This window comes from Mesoplodon densirostris, chromosome 11, assembly GCF_025265405.1.
Source record: "Mesoplodon densirostris isolate mMesDen1 chromosome 11, mMesDen1 primary haplotype, whole genome shotgun sequence".
Lineage (NCBI taxonomy): Eukaryota > Metazoa > Chordata > Mammalia > Artiodactyla > Ziphiidae > Mesoplodon > Mesoplodon densirostris.
In genome coordinates, this window is record NC_082671.1 from 81,634,797 (window position 1) to 81,649,300 (window position 14,504).

A 14,504-nucleotide genomic window follows, 5' to 3' on the forward strand; every position below is an offset into this window, starting at 1 on the left:
AACACCCAGTATTTTAGACCATATTTCAATTTTCACTCTAGTAAATAAATGCCATGATTAAAGTTGTAGTAACAAATATTACCTAAGAATTACTTTTGTTAAGTTGACTTTATGAAAACTTAAAATATGAGACACTCATCTCAGTTTAGAGAATTTTCTGAACATATTTTGGAAAAAACTAAACACTTAATACATTTTTAATGCAAGCAAATGTTTAAAGGCAAATACCTGATCCAACTGTCTACTGAAACTCTTGTAAATGTCTTGCTTGTTAACTTCAAATACAGCTTTCCCTTTATTAAATACAGCATACATGACAGTTCCTAAAGAGTACATATCACTGGCTGTTTCACAGCTCACAGAAAGTATGTATTCAGGAGCTAAATATTCAGGATTTGGAAGACACAATGATGGTAAATTTGGGTCCCATTCTTTACATGGAAACTTAGGCTATAAAAAAACAGAAAAAGGATTACATAGATTAAATAGTTAAATTAAAGCAAACCACTGTCAAGTAGTAACAATTTAGTTTTAAATTCATACTCAGTCATGCAAGTAAAAATGTCACCATCACTTGCAATTCTAAATTTCCCCAAATCCCAAAACTAGAAAGTGCATGAAACAAGTTAAGAGATAAGAATAAGAACTCTTATAACTTTGAGATTATTGGCGCTCTCTCCCAGAAGACAAATTATCACTACACTATACAATACATTATGAATATGGAAAGGTCTGGCCTATGTTTTCTGATACACAGGCTTCAAATTTATGAGTTCAAATAGATTATTGTTTGAAACCTTGTTCTTTCACCAACTAGCTATGTGATTTAGTTAACAGGTTCAAAGGGATATTGTAAGATAAACAAATGTATGGAAAACAGAGCCAGCACAGTGCCTGACACATAGTATGTACTCAACCAATAGTAATTCTTTCTGCTTCCCTTAAAAATGTTTACTTAAATTAGAAATATATTTTAGGTCAAAGCATGGTTGTTAAAGGTAACAATTACATTGTAAAAATTTGAAATATTGCAGTGTTTTCCCAAGTATAAATAGGCAGGTTTCATAATCACTAAGTAACAGGTGCTTTTTAACCAGAAAGACTGGGCTTAAATCCTAGCTCTACCACTTACCACTTGCCTAAACTTAGGCAAATTATTTTATTCTATGAGTCTAGCTTACTCATCTGTATTATTCCTATACCTCACTGAGTCGTTGTGAGGATAATAAGTAAATATACAAAAAGTGTTCAGAAAAGTGCTTCAATAAATGTTACCCATTATTATCACTGCTATTGTTATCATGCTCCCTAAAGAAGATTCTGTGATCCAATAAGCTGGGGAAACACTGCTAGAGATTCACAACGTTTGTTTGTGTATCTGACACTCTGAGGGAAAAAAATCTACTTAACCCAACAGTGCTCAAATTTGCTTAACTCTAGTACTTTCTTCTCAAGTAACATTACTGAGGAATTAATGAGCTAAATATTCATAGGTACAATGAACACTAGAAATTTTCTATAAAGCTATACATTTAAACATACCATTGTACCACATAGCCTGTTTCTACACATTTATCAGGCTTATAAATTCTCTAATCTATTCCAGATGCAATCACAAATTTCCAGAGCTTTAAAAAATGAGAAGAATAAAACCTTCATTACCTCTTGTTCAGAAGGATTGGTCGATGATATACAAAAATCAAAGCCCATTATTTTCCAGGCTCCACTTTTATTCAAAATTATATTTTCAGGTGTAACATTTCCATGAACCATTTTCACACTGCTATGCAAAAATGACAATCCTTCAGAAACCTGTAAATGGAAATAAAAGACATTTTTAATAAAAACTCCTTTCAATTACAATAAATGTCTTATAATAATCAAATTTGCTGCTTCTCCCAATAAAAATTTTTTACACGTCAGGTAACAATTAAATTTCATAAATGCAAAAGTGTAGATATTCTCAGTTGCCAGAGCATTCTAAGCATTAGCAAGAAAAACCCAATTGTAAAAACAGAGGACAACTATTTATTAAGTTCCTTTCTATATGCATAAAAGCAAAAGAAAAGACAGTAATAAAGGCAGTTTGCTACCCAAATTTATTCAGTTCCTGAGTTTGAAAAGTGAGAGAATCTTTGGTTTCTTACTTAAAGACAGTAAATATCAAGAAATACCTTTGTCAATTTGATTCTAATTCTTAATATTTTTATATACTTATACTTCATATTGAAATTAAGTTTTTCTGAATAGCATTGTGCTCAGTTTTCAAACATTAACTGATGTTCACTCATTCTCACACTGGATTAATATTTGGTAATTTTATATTTGTGCCTGAGATTACCATAGAATTTGTTAAAAGTGAAAACTGGATTTGAAAGGGTCAACCGTACCAAGTATGCCAGTTCCTCAAAAACTTAAAAATAGAATTACCATAGAATCCAGCAATTCCACTTCTGGGTATATCCCAAGAAGAACTGAAAGCAGGGTCCTGAAGAGATATTTGTTCACCCATGTTCATAGCAGTATTACGATAAGCAAGAGGTGAAAGCAACCCAAGTGTCCATCAATGAATGAATGAATAAACATAATGTGGTAAATACATACAACAGAATATTATTCAGCCTTCAAATAGGAAAGAAATTCTGACACACGCTACCACATGGATGAACCTAAAGGATATTATGCTAACTGAAATAAACCAGTCACAGAAAGAAAAATACTGCATGATTCCACTTATATGAGTAGTCAAATTAATAGAGACAGAAAGTAGAATGATGGTTGCCAGGGGCTGGGAGGCATGAGAGGTGGGGTGTGGGGAGTTATTGTTTAATGGGTACAGCTTAAATTTTGCAAGGTGAAAAGAGTTCTGGAGATGGATGGAAGTGATGGTTGCACAAGAATGTGAATGTACTTAAACTGTACACTTCAAAATGGCTAAGATGGCAAATTTTATGTTATGTGTATTTTACCACAATTAGAAAATATATACTGTTAAGAGAATAAGATAAGCCACAGACTAAGAGAGAATATTTTAAGTCGTGTATCTGACAAAGAACTTGTGTCCACAATATATAAAGAAATCTCAAAACTCAATAACAGAAAACAAACAACCCATTTAAACAATAAGCAAAAGATCTGAACAGACATGTCAACAAAAAAGACACTCAGATGGCAAGGAAGCATATAAAAAGGTGTTCAACATCATTATTCATTAAGGAAATGCAAATTAAAACTCCAGTGAGATACCACTGCACACATATTAGAATGGCTACAACTGAGGGAATTCCCTGGCGGTCCAGTGGTTAGGACTCCATGCTTTCACTGCCAAGGGCCTGGGTTCAATCCCTGGTCAGGGAACTAAGATCCCACGAAAAAAAAGAATGGTTACAATTGAAAGGGCCAACCATACCAAATTTTGCAAAGATGTGAAAAAAATGTAACTTTTATACACTGCAATGGGAATGTAAAATGGTACTATCATTTGGAAAACAGTTTTTCAGTTTCTTAAAAAATGAAATATACACATACCATTTGATCCAGCCATTCCACTCCTAGGTAATTAACCAAGAGAAATGAAAGCATATGTCCATACAAAAACTTGTATATGAATGTTCATAGCAGCTTTATTTGCAATAGCCCAAAATTGGAAACAACCCAAATGATCATCAACAGGTGAATGGATGAGCAAACTATGATATACTACCCAGTAATAAAAGAAGTATTGATATGCACAACTATATGAGTGAATACCAAAATAATCAGATTGATTGAAAGAAGCCAGGCCAGAAAAAGAGTACATATTGTATGATTTCATTTACAAAATTCTAAAAATACAAACTGATTTAGTGACAGAAAGTAGTCAGTGGCTTCCTGGGGTGAGAGACAGAAGACAGCAAGGAGCAGGAGGGGAGGACCACAATGGGTATGAGGAAATTTTGGAAGGTCCATATGTAAATTGTTTTGATTGTAGTGACGGTTCCACCTACAAACTTAAAAAACTGTATATTTTAAACATGTGAAGTTTATTGTATGCCAATTAATTATACCTTAACAATACTGTTAAAAATAATGAATAAAATGATCTCTGCCCCCCCAAAACAAAGAATCTACTGTATAAATTCACTCTATAAAGCCGAAGATATTTTGGTAAGCAGGGGAAGGAAAATCAGAAAAAGTGGATGGACTTACGGATGCACTGTGAAGGTTTAAAATTGAAAAACATTAAAAAGGAACCACCACATCCACCAGTCAACAAGTGCTGTTCTCCAAAGGTTACTAACGTTATGTTTCATACATTAAAAAGATAATTTAAGCCTAACAATAAACTGTAGAAAAATTCTAGAACATAGAAATAATTTTTAAATGACTGAAAAGATCTAAAGGTTTACATAAAGCAGTTTATACAGCTAAATTTGAAATGGCTAAAAACAATTTTGAAGGAAAATATTCCATCCACATGATGAATAAAAATACATACCTGAAGCAAACCATATTTAGTTTCTACATCATAAAGTTTATAATCCTTAATGTCTGGAGATACAGGGGAAGGTAGATTTTCCCAGTTACCCAGAACATTGGCTAAGCTGGCAAAAACTGGTTCCGTACAAAATGCCAAGCAATCCCTGTTTTAAAAAAGAAAAATATTAGTGGTCTTATTTAACTATCAAAAAGAAGGTGGACAATTTTAGATTTATTTTCAGCATTCATATAACACACTTAGGCCAACAAAGCAAAGTCAGGAAGCTTTGTATATGAATTACGTTGGATAAATCATTTAGTTTTTTAAGTGTTATAACAGCTGTGATACATTTTTTAAATTTAAAAAGTCAGGAAATAAACGTTATATCAACTGTGCTTTTTGAATGATTGATATTCTTTTTTTTTTTTTTTTTTCTTTTTGCGGTATGCGGGCCTCTCACTGTTGTGGCCTCTCCCGTTGCGGAGCACAGGCTCCGGACGCACAGGCCCAGCGGCCACGGCTCACGGGCCCAGCCGCTCCGTGGCATATGGGATCCTCCCAGACCGGGGCACGAACCCGTATCCCCTGCATCGGCAGGCGGACTCTCAACCACTGCGCCACCAGGGAGGCCCTGATTGATATTCTTTATGGAAAACCAATGAATTAATTTAACATACTGTTACATTATACCTATGACATTACCCTTATTTCTAAGGCTCTAAATCTCAGAATATGCTCAAAGGAACCTGTAGATTTCCCACAGACACCTCTGGAGCAATGAGTCAGGAAGAGGGACAGGGCATAGCTCCAGCTCCCACAGGACGGTCACGTTTTTTTTTTTCACTGCTAAGAGCAAACACCTGGGTGAGGGAGGGGTCCTGAATTACGTCCCTTGGGACCTTTGTGAGCTGTTGGAACCCTGGGAGGGCACATCATTTTTGCATCTCTAGGACTGTCTTTTGCTCCTGGAAACAATGTGAAAACCCTTTTGTTCTTGCTTTGGGAAACATGGCATCCTGTGGTGTCTTCTAGGGCAGGGGTCCCCAACCCTCAGGCCGTGAGCAGCGGGCCAGGGAGCGAAGCTTCATCTGCTGATCCCCATCGCTCACATTACCTCCTGAACCATCCCCCACCCCCGTCCATGGAAAAACTGTCTTCCACAAAACCAGTCCCTGGTGCCAAAAAGGTTGGGGACCACTGTCCTAGGGTACTTTGCAAGCCCTGATGTCCACTTGTCCTACACAGCACATTGCCAGCACAGGCATGCCATGTGTGTGCTTGGTGCGGGGGGTGGGGGGGGCGGGGGGGATGTTCCTGTTTCTGGGTGGGTGAGTAGGAGTGACCGTGGAGCCCGTGTGCAGAGGATCAGCAGGGCTCCCCCAGGTTGCTGAGGGGTAGGACGTGCCAGGAGATGTGACATCCTGGCCAGAGCACGGCCACATGGACACACCTGGAGCTCGGGGAGCTCCCTGGCAGGAGGTCCATGTGGAAGATCTCAGGACCGGGCAGCCAGGTCCAGATGCCAGTGGGAGTGACTAGCCTGATGACTACTTCAATCTCAGAGCACCTTTGCTTTTATCTATTTTATGTATCATTTTTAAAGGTGTCACAAGTTTCCAATTTTTAAAATTATTGTTTGATTTTTTTTTGTTTTGTTTTGGCTGTGCCGCATGGCTTGCAGGATCTTAGTTCCCCAACCAGGGATCGAGCCGGGGCCCTCAGCATTAGAAACATTCAATAAGGCTTCAATAAGCCTTATAGAGTAATGACCAAGAGCTCAAGCTCTGAAGACAAATACCCAACTTCAAGTCCCAGCATCTCTATTCCTTGTTGGTGACTTTGGACACTTTGAGCCTCACTTTGCCCATTTGTAAACTCGTGATAAAAGACCACCTTGAAAGGTTACTGTAAAGATCAAATGAGCAAATGCATATAAAATACACAGCATGTTGACTAAAACGTAAGCTCAATAAATATTTACAATTGCTATTGTAATTACCAACTGTCTGAGATTCAAGTCCTAACATTTTGGACTTTGGCTTAGGCTCTGGCAATGAAGAACTACAAGGCAGTGCAGTAACAAAGCTATACCAAGCCTCTACACCTGGACAGTAACTGTTTAATGGCAAATATGCCTTTTGCTGTTCTGTCAGTAATACTTGAGTTACTTTTCTTTCACTTTGAACCCATTTTTCAAATGAAGCATATGCAGAAGTTCAATATGTATGAGCGGTAAAGACAGAGCTGCTTAGGTTGAAGAAGAAAGTTACACTGTCCTCCCTGCTCAGTTATCAATAAAGATGATGATCTTGATCTTGTTCTTGACTCCCACACTAAGCTCGTTAACACAGTGGACACAGACTTTCATTTGCTGAACTGCACTGGAGGAAAACTGCTCAAAACCCCCTTAGTCTTCTCTACAGTTTCCAATGATTCCCAGGACTCGTTTATTTTTTTCCTTTTCTGTCTTGTCCCCAAAATCATCCTTGGTCATATCAATATTCATAAGATTATTCTTCAAGCTTGAAGGCCTTATTATCTTTCATGAATATTTATTTCCATCATCATTACAAACAGTTACACACCAGAAGGGCTAAATCCTCTCTCAAGGACCACCTCCCCCAACCACAGCTGTTTACGAGCCATTCATCTCCTACCCTTTTACTACCACCACCTAACCTAGCTTCCCAGTATCTTTATTCAACAAATCTGAAGTATTCAGTTCTGACTACACTTTATTCCTGTCTTTCTCCCTACTATCTCAACAATAAACTATTGCCCTTACTACCCTTTACTGGGCAAACCCTTATTAACCCTGTAGGTGCCATCACAGGTTTCTTTTACTCTCTTGCTTATGTCGTAAGCTGAAGGAAAAAATAGAAAACCCAAGTCTCTGTAGACTCATAGCCTAAAGATACATAGTATACTTTATTTAACCTTGCTCTTTTTATTTTTCAAGAACATACCTTCATAGCCCTCTTATATTAACTCCTCATTCCATTAACTCCTTATTCCTTTACCTACCACTCATCTATTATCCACGTTCTATCTTGAAAAAGTAAAGTTCATCGAACATGAATGATCTCATTTCCCTACACTTTACTTCAGTATATTAGTGATTTGCAACTATCCTCCTGAAATTTCCTTTGAGTTCCTCCTATGGGACTTTATTCACATAATGATGTCTTCTCTGCTGGGTTCCTTTCTAGCTTCCAAACTGCCATCCTACTGAAATTACTGAGTATCACTAACAACCTCTCACTAGTCAAATGCAATGGATTCTTCTCAGTCTTTATTTCCTTTTTATTCGGTGGTCCCCAGTGTTAAGAGAGTCCTTTCTTCCCTCCTTTGGCTTCCATAACATGTTGCCAATTTTTCTCCTGTCATACGACGTGATCCTTCCAATTTCTCTTGCTGGCTCTTCTTTCCCCTCTACATTTCAAGTTCTGTCCTCACTACTCTGCTCTTTTGACTCATGCTCTTGAAATTCATTTTTTTTCGTGGTTTTAATTACTGCCTATATTTTACTCACCCCCATATACATCACCACCTCTGAACTTTCACCTGGATTACTTTTCTTTTTACTTATTTATTAAAAAAATTTTTTTTGATGTAGACCACTTTTAAAGTCTTTATTGAATTTGCTACAATATTGCTTCTGTTTTGTTTTGGTTTTTTGGCCCTGAGGCATGTGGGATCTTAGCTCTCCAACCAGGGTTTGAACCCGCACCCCCAGCACTGGAAGGCAAAGTCTTAACCACTGGCCTGCCAGGGAAGTCCCTGGATTATTTTCTATAGCACATTCTTTTGGATGATTCCAGTGTCACCTCCACATTATTAAGTCATTAAAAACCAGAGGTTACTTTTTTCCTTCCCTAAAGGGTTCCTATTTCTATCAGTGCTACAGCAATTTTTACAACCTATCAATGAAAATGCCTTAAAGTAATCTTTGAATTCTCTCTCTTCATGAACGCCAATAAAGCCCCAGTCCTATAATATTTAAATCACTATAAAAGAAGCTGAAGGGACAGAGAAAGATATAAAACACTGGCCTTTCTCCCTTCAAGAGACTTAAAATGTAATGACGAAATACAAGTTAGGGACTTCCCTGGTGGCACAGTGGTTAAAAATCCACCTGCCAATGCAGGAGACACAGGTTCGATCCCTGCTCCGGGAAGATCCCACATGCAGTGGAACAACAAAGTCCGTGCGCCACAACTACTGAGCTTGTGCTCTAGAGCCCGCGAGCCACAACTACTGAAGCCCACGCACCTAGAGCCAGTGCTCCGCAACAAGAGAAGCCGCCGCAATGAGAAGGCTGCACACCGCAACGAAGAGTAGCCCCCGCTTGCCACAACTAGAGAAAGCCCACATGCAGCAACGAAGACCCAACGCAGCCAAAAATAAGTTAATTAATTAATTAATTTTTTAAAAAATCCTACTTTATCCTCAGTCAGCTAAATATTGAGTTACCATATGATCCAGCAAGTTGGCTCCTAGGTTGTACACCCAAGGGAAATGAAAACATATGTCCACACAAAAACTTGTACACAAATGTTCACAGCAGCAGTATTCATAAAAAGCAAAAAGGAGAAACAACTCAAATGCCCATCAACTGATGAACAGGTAAACAAAATATGCTATATTCATACAATGGAATATTAAAAAAAAAAAGAAAAAGAAATACAAGTTAAAATAACAAAGGTGGGTAGGTTCTGATAGGTGACACTGTAACTACTGATAGAAAACACTTTAGAGGAAATAGCACAAACAAGCATGGAGTCAGGAAAGCTCAGGACAAGTGTGACCAACAAAACTTAGTCCACTTTGAGATAGAGGGTTCATAATAGTGAGTGTTATGTAAGAAGACAACAACTATAGTCTTCTTCTGGGTTTATTTACACAAAGAAGGGCAGTAAAATATTATCATGATAAGAGACATAAAATAAGTATATTTCTGGGTAGGCACAGCATAGGCTCAGGAATCAGGGTGCCATAACTATGTGGCTTATGTAGTAGCAGCTCCAATCCTCAGTTCTTCTATATAGTTGTTGAGAATTAATGAGTTAAACAAATATAAAAAATTTAGTACAGTTTTTCACATGGTAAATATTAGATTTTTTTCTTTTAGGTTTTAAGAAAAGAGCTTGTGCCTTTAGGGGAAGTGAGTAAGTGACAGTGGGTTACTGAAGATTCTAAAGTAAGAACTATGTAGAAATCCAAAATATAAAATAGATAAAAGCCAAACTGTCCTGGTTGAAGGGAGATGGGAAGCCTGGGCCCCTGCCAGCTAGGTTCCTCCCCCTGCCTCTTCTTTCCCTATCCTTAAAATCCTAGGGTCCACAGAATGCATTGGCAAACCATTTGGTTAAGATCTGATTTAAGAGAGGGGAATACAGTCTGTAAGTAGGAAGGAAGGAATAAATTAGGGGTTATGAGTAATGTGGAAAAGATTTATATAGCTGGGTATCTAAAGGAGTTATTAATTAAAAGCACCAAGGCTGGGCTTCCCTGGTGGCGCAGTGGTTGGGAGTCCGCCTGCCGATGCAGGGGACACGGGTTCGTGCCCCGATCCCGGAAGATCCCACATGCCGCGGAGCGGCTGGGCCCGCGAGCCATGGCCGCGGAGCCTGTGTGTCCGGAGCCTGTGCTCCGCAACGGGAGAGGCCACAGCAGTGAGAGGCCCGCGTACAGCAAAAAAAAAAAAAAAAAAAAAAAAAAAAAAAAAAAAAGCACCAAGGCTTGAGGATCCAGTTAAGATTACACAACATAAATTCTGTTTTCTTGTCATTCTCAGCAACAGTTCCCAAGTTCACCTTGAGAAAAAGAGATAGTAGAGTAACTGAGGACTATGGACTGATATACTGGACATAGTAAAAGGTTAAACGTCTAGAACAGTACTACCTGGAATACACATAAAAATAGCCTCTGAATATTGAATCAATGAAAAGGGGGCAATGAATTCTAGCAAATTAACAAGAAAAATTACTTTCAGGCAGCGACTGTATTCTATACTTCTCTCGCATCTTCCATTTGGACTGCTGTAGTCTTGAACATAGAGTAAACAAATACAGACTCATGGCAAATGTGAAGAAAACTTTTATTAATGTTTCAAAAAGAGACATATACATAGAATATGCAAATAAATTTCAAAGAAGTAACTAATCCATAAGAACTCAACACTCAGTTGATAAGAACTTTTCACTGACAGTATACTGTATAGATAGATTTCAAACATAAAGTTTGTTTTTAAAAAACTATTTGTTTAGGAAGTCTCTTATGTACGTTTTCATAAAAATTTACCTGGATTCTTCTATAGGATGCTGGACAGTAAGAAGTCGAGGGTGTCGTAGTCGAGTTAACTGCTGGACTCCTCGTTTTAGAGAATCGATGATTTGATCCTTTTCAAATTTTTGATATTTGTCAATCAGCTTTTTATCAAAGACAAAAACAGCTACTTCCTAATGAAAGAAATGTGTAACTAATTAATCAAGAATATATAAAAGCAATAAAATTTTATTTGAGTGTCACAACAGTCTACAAATAGAAATAACTAAAAACTAATGGTGCATTTTAGCACCATTGTAATACTTTTCTGATATTAAAAAGTTGGTTTCTTCGTAATTACTAAATTTAAATATTTTTAGAGTTATGAGACTAAGAACCCTCATCTAAGGAGAACATCGGAAAATCTCCATCTTTGAACTCTGGTATCAGAGATACACACAAACTGTGTGTAATGTGTTGTCCCCTATGTAGTAATCTCTTATTTTACTGGAATTCAAATAAAAGTTAAAATGTTAAAAAATTCAAAATGCTTTTCATAGTGATAACCCTGGATTATACTACAAAATCTTGAAATGCTTTTTAAAAGAAACATCTTATATGTCAGGGAGTGCTTATTTATACAAAAACTCAATTTGTAAGCATCTTTTACATATGAATAACCCATACTCTTTCTCTCTCTCCTCTTGTTAAGGGCAGTAACTGGGAATGGTTACCAGCACGGTAAACTGCTCCCCTATCATCTCTCTGAGATCAGTCACAGCTTATTTTATACTACTAAAAGCACACAACCTCCTTAACCACCTTCTCTCTTTCATTCTCTCTCAGTTGCACAAAGAAAACAGTTCCCATCCAGTTACCTAATCTTAACAAATCAGTCAAAAAATAGCCATACTGATAAGTGATATATTATAACTGTGTAATACATCAGTGATGCTGTTAGCTCTCCATCATAAATGCAAAGAAAACTGATAAAGTTGGAAGTAAAATTAGCAAAGAATCAATGCTAGCCCTCCAAAATTCTATGGAAGATTCTGAATGACTCTTTCAGAGCTCTATGTCTCTTTCAAATGCTTTTAATTAAACCTACTACTACTCAACTATCTTTGAGTTGATACCAAGACAGTATCTTTCCATTTTATTGCTGTTCTCTTCTAATTATTTTTGCTACATTATGATTATTGCCTTCACAAATTAGCCTGGCAACTTATTTACACAACGGAGATTCACTGCAGAAACCCAAATCAGTAAATTCCTCAAAACACAACTTGTTTTAAGTTGGAGCCTCCTTATACATATATAGATGAGTTAATAAGGATTTTAGAGGATTGAGCCTCTGAAAAGTTATAACGTAAAGGGACTATTTTAGTAACTCAAACTGAACACCCTATTCCCCAAGCATCTGTATACTTTTTAGGAATTATTCCACTCCTCACAACAACCCATGAGACAAGTTATTATCCTCACTTCACAGATGAGGACACTGTGGAAAAGATAAACATACTATCTAAGATCTCACAATTGGTAAGATGAAGAATCAAGATTCAGACCCAGTCAGTCCAGCTCTAGGGCTCACTTTCTTAGCCAATACACCATTCTGTCTCCCCAGAAATAACAGGGCCAATAAATAAGACCCTGGTAAAACATGATATATGCCTTCAGTAAAACTATTTGAGTGAGAGCTTTAAATAGCACTCATATATATATTGCCTTCACAAGTTAACCTGGCATATACATACACATACACACACACACACACACACACACACACACACACACAAACAAACACAAAATATTAGCTCTTTTGATCATTTTGAGACAGAACAAACAGGAGCTAAGAGCATTATGTAATATTAATTTGAACTAAAAACAAATGACCTACAAGTTCAAGTTCCTATCTCATTCATGCATACAATTTTATCTTAGTAAGTGTTCCAACATATTTTATAAATGCATCTAATAAATGTGTTTATTTTTTCAAGATGTTTTAAGTCTTTAAAAAAAGATTACATGAAGTAACTTCTGAGCTCCTACAGATTCACCACTCTAAAGGCAGAACACTACAGTTCATAAAGAAAAAGAAAAACACAACTCTCTCTGACATTCATTTATTGTTTTAGGTCAAAAATGAAAGATTCCTACATAGATCAGAACAGGTTATCAACTATCTTCAAAATATTTTCTTTGTTCGGGGCTTCCCTGGTGGCGCAGTGGTTGAGAGTCCGCCTGCCAATGCAGGGGACGCGGGTTCGTGCCCCGGTCCGGGAAGATCCCACATGCCGCGGAGTGGCTAGGCCCGTGAGCCATGGCCGCTGAGCCTGTGTGTCCCAAGCCTGTGGTCCGCAATGGGAGAGGCCACAACAGTGAGAGGCCCACTTACCGCAAAAAAAAAAAAAAAAAAAAAAACTTTCTTTGTTCGGATCAGTTAATTAAAATTAAACAATGTCAAAAAAGTAATGACTAATTAACTAACCTTTAGGCCTCATGCTGACTCCCTAAAAGAAAACTCTTAGCCTGCACCTTGAAACCTTTCAACAGAATAGACTATCATCTAATTTCTAAATTTGTCTTTCCTCTTACTTCACTATACTACCCCCTCTGCTAACACATATCACTTGTATAAAAATCCTATCTGTCTATACCTATATGTATATTACAAACTTCTTGAAGAAAGAAACCATGCCATAAGTGTCTCTGTACCCACCACAGGATCTTCACCTAAAAGATACTCAGATGTTCATTGCCTACTGATGGTCAATAAAGATAAGCAACTACTAGAAGCTTTTCATTATCATGTTGAATTAAAACCGTTTTCAACTTTTCATTACGAAAATTTTCAAATATACAAAAAAAATGAGGTAGTGCAATCATCCAATATATCTTCCACTTAAGATTCAACAACTGTTAATGCTAATTAAAATGAGGCTCTTTTTGCAAAATTATAAATAATACCAAATATAAAATAATGTAAGCAACATTTGGCACTCTATTGTTTATTCACTTAATATTTTTTTAAATACATTGGCAAAGAGAGTTACCCATAAATAAAAAGTATTTTTTCTCAATAGCCTATCTTTAAACAAAAAAGGCTATGAAATAAATTATCTTTTCTAAAAATTAATATTTGTCATAATGGAGGCTGTCTTTTGATATAGACCTAATTTATAGTTTTTAAAAGCTACTTTGCTTACTATAACTACAAAGTTGAACTCTCACTGAAAACAAGATAATTTAAGTAATAAAATCTGAGTTAGTATACACCAATGTGTCTAGGATTCCCTAATAACAATCATGAACTCCACTAACCTATTCCTCAGAGCCACCAGAGATGGTTTTTGAAACATAAACATTCCCTGAAATCCTTTATTTTATGGGCCTTTCAGGACTGGCTGGTGGTAACTCCAAGCATCATGTTCTTCATTTTTTTGTGTGATTTTGGAACAATGTTCCTTTCTCAAAACAATAAAACAAAATCTAAGTTTTTATTTAGATTAAGTTAAAAATAAGTTGAGATGACTGAGAGATAACAAGATATACTCCTTAAAATTACTAGATAGTCTATGATCATTTTTGATCTAAGCAACTTGACTAGCACATTCACCTTTGCACAATGATTTCCTTTACGTTAAAGCTGTTAGTATTTTAGAATTTAACTATTTATAATAATTTAATTATGCCTCTGTCTACACAATATTAGCAAGCTTTACCCCATGAACACTGGCATCTAGAATAACATAATGTAAATTCTGTAATAAGGAAG

At 36.7% G+C, this 14,504-nt stretch overlaps 1 protein-coding gene across 2 annotated transcripts in view; it reads right to left on the reverse strand.

Moving 5' to 3' along the window:
- SCYL2 (SCY1 like pseudokinase 2) overlaps positions 1-14,504 on the reverse strand; it is a 59,758-nt gene that overhangs the window by 23,077 nt on the left and 22,177 nt on the right. For both annotated transcript variants that reach the window (XM_060113249.1, XM_060113250.1), the window contains exons 3-6: positions 10,763-10,920; positions 4,478-4,622; positions 1,663-1,812; positions 229-450 (exon numbers count right to left, since the gene is read on the reverse strand). In XM_060113249.1, the coding sequence (XP_059969232.1) occupies positions 229-450; positions 1,663-1,812; positions 4,478-4,622; positions 10,763-10,920 (675 nt within the window). The remainder of the gene's footprint in view (positions 1-228; positions 451-1,662; positions 1,813-4,477; positions 4,623-10,762; positions 10,921-14,504) is intronic.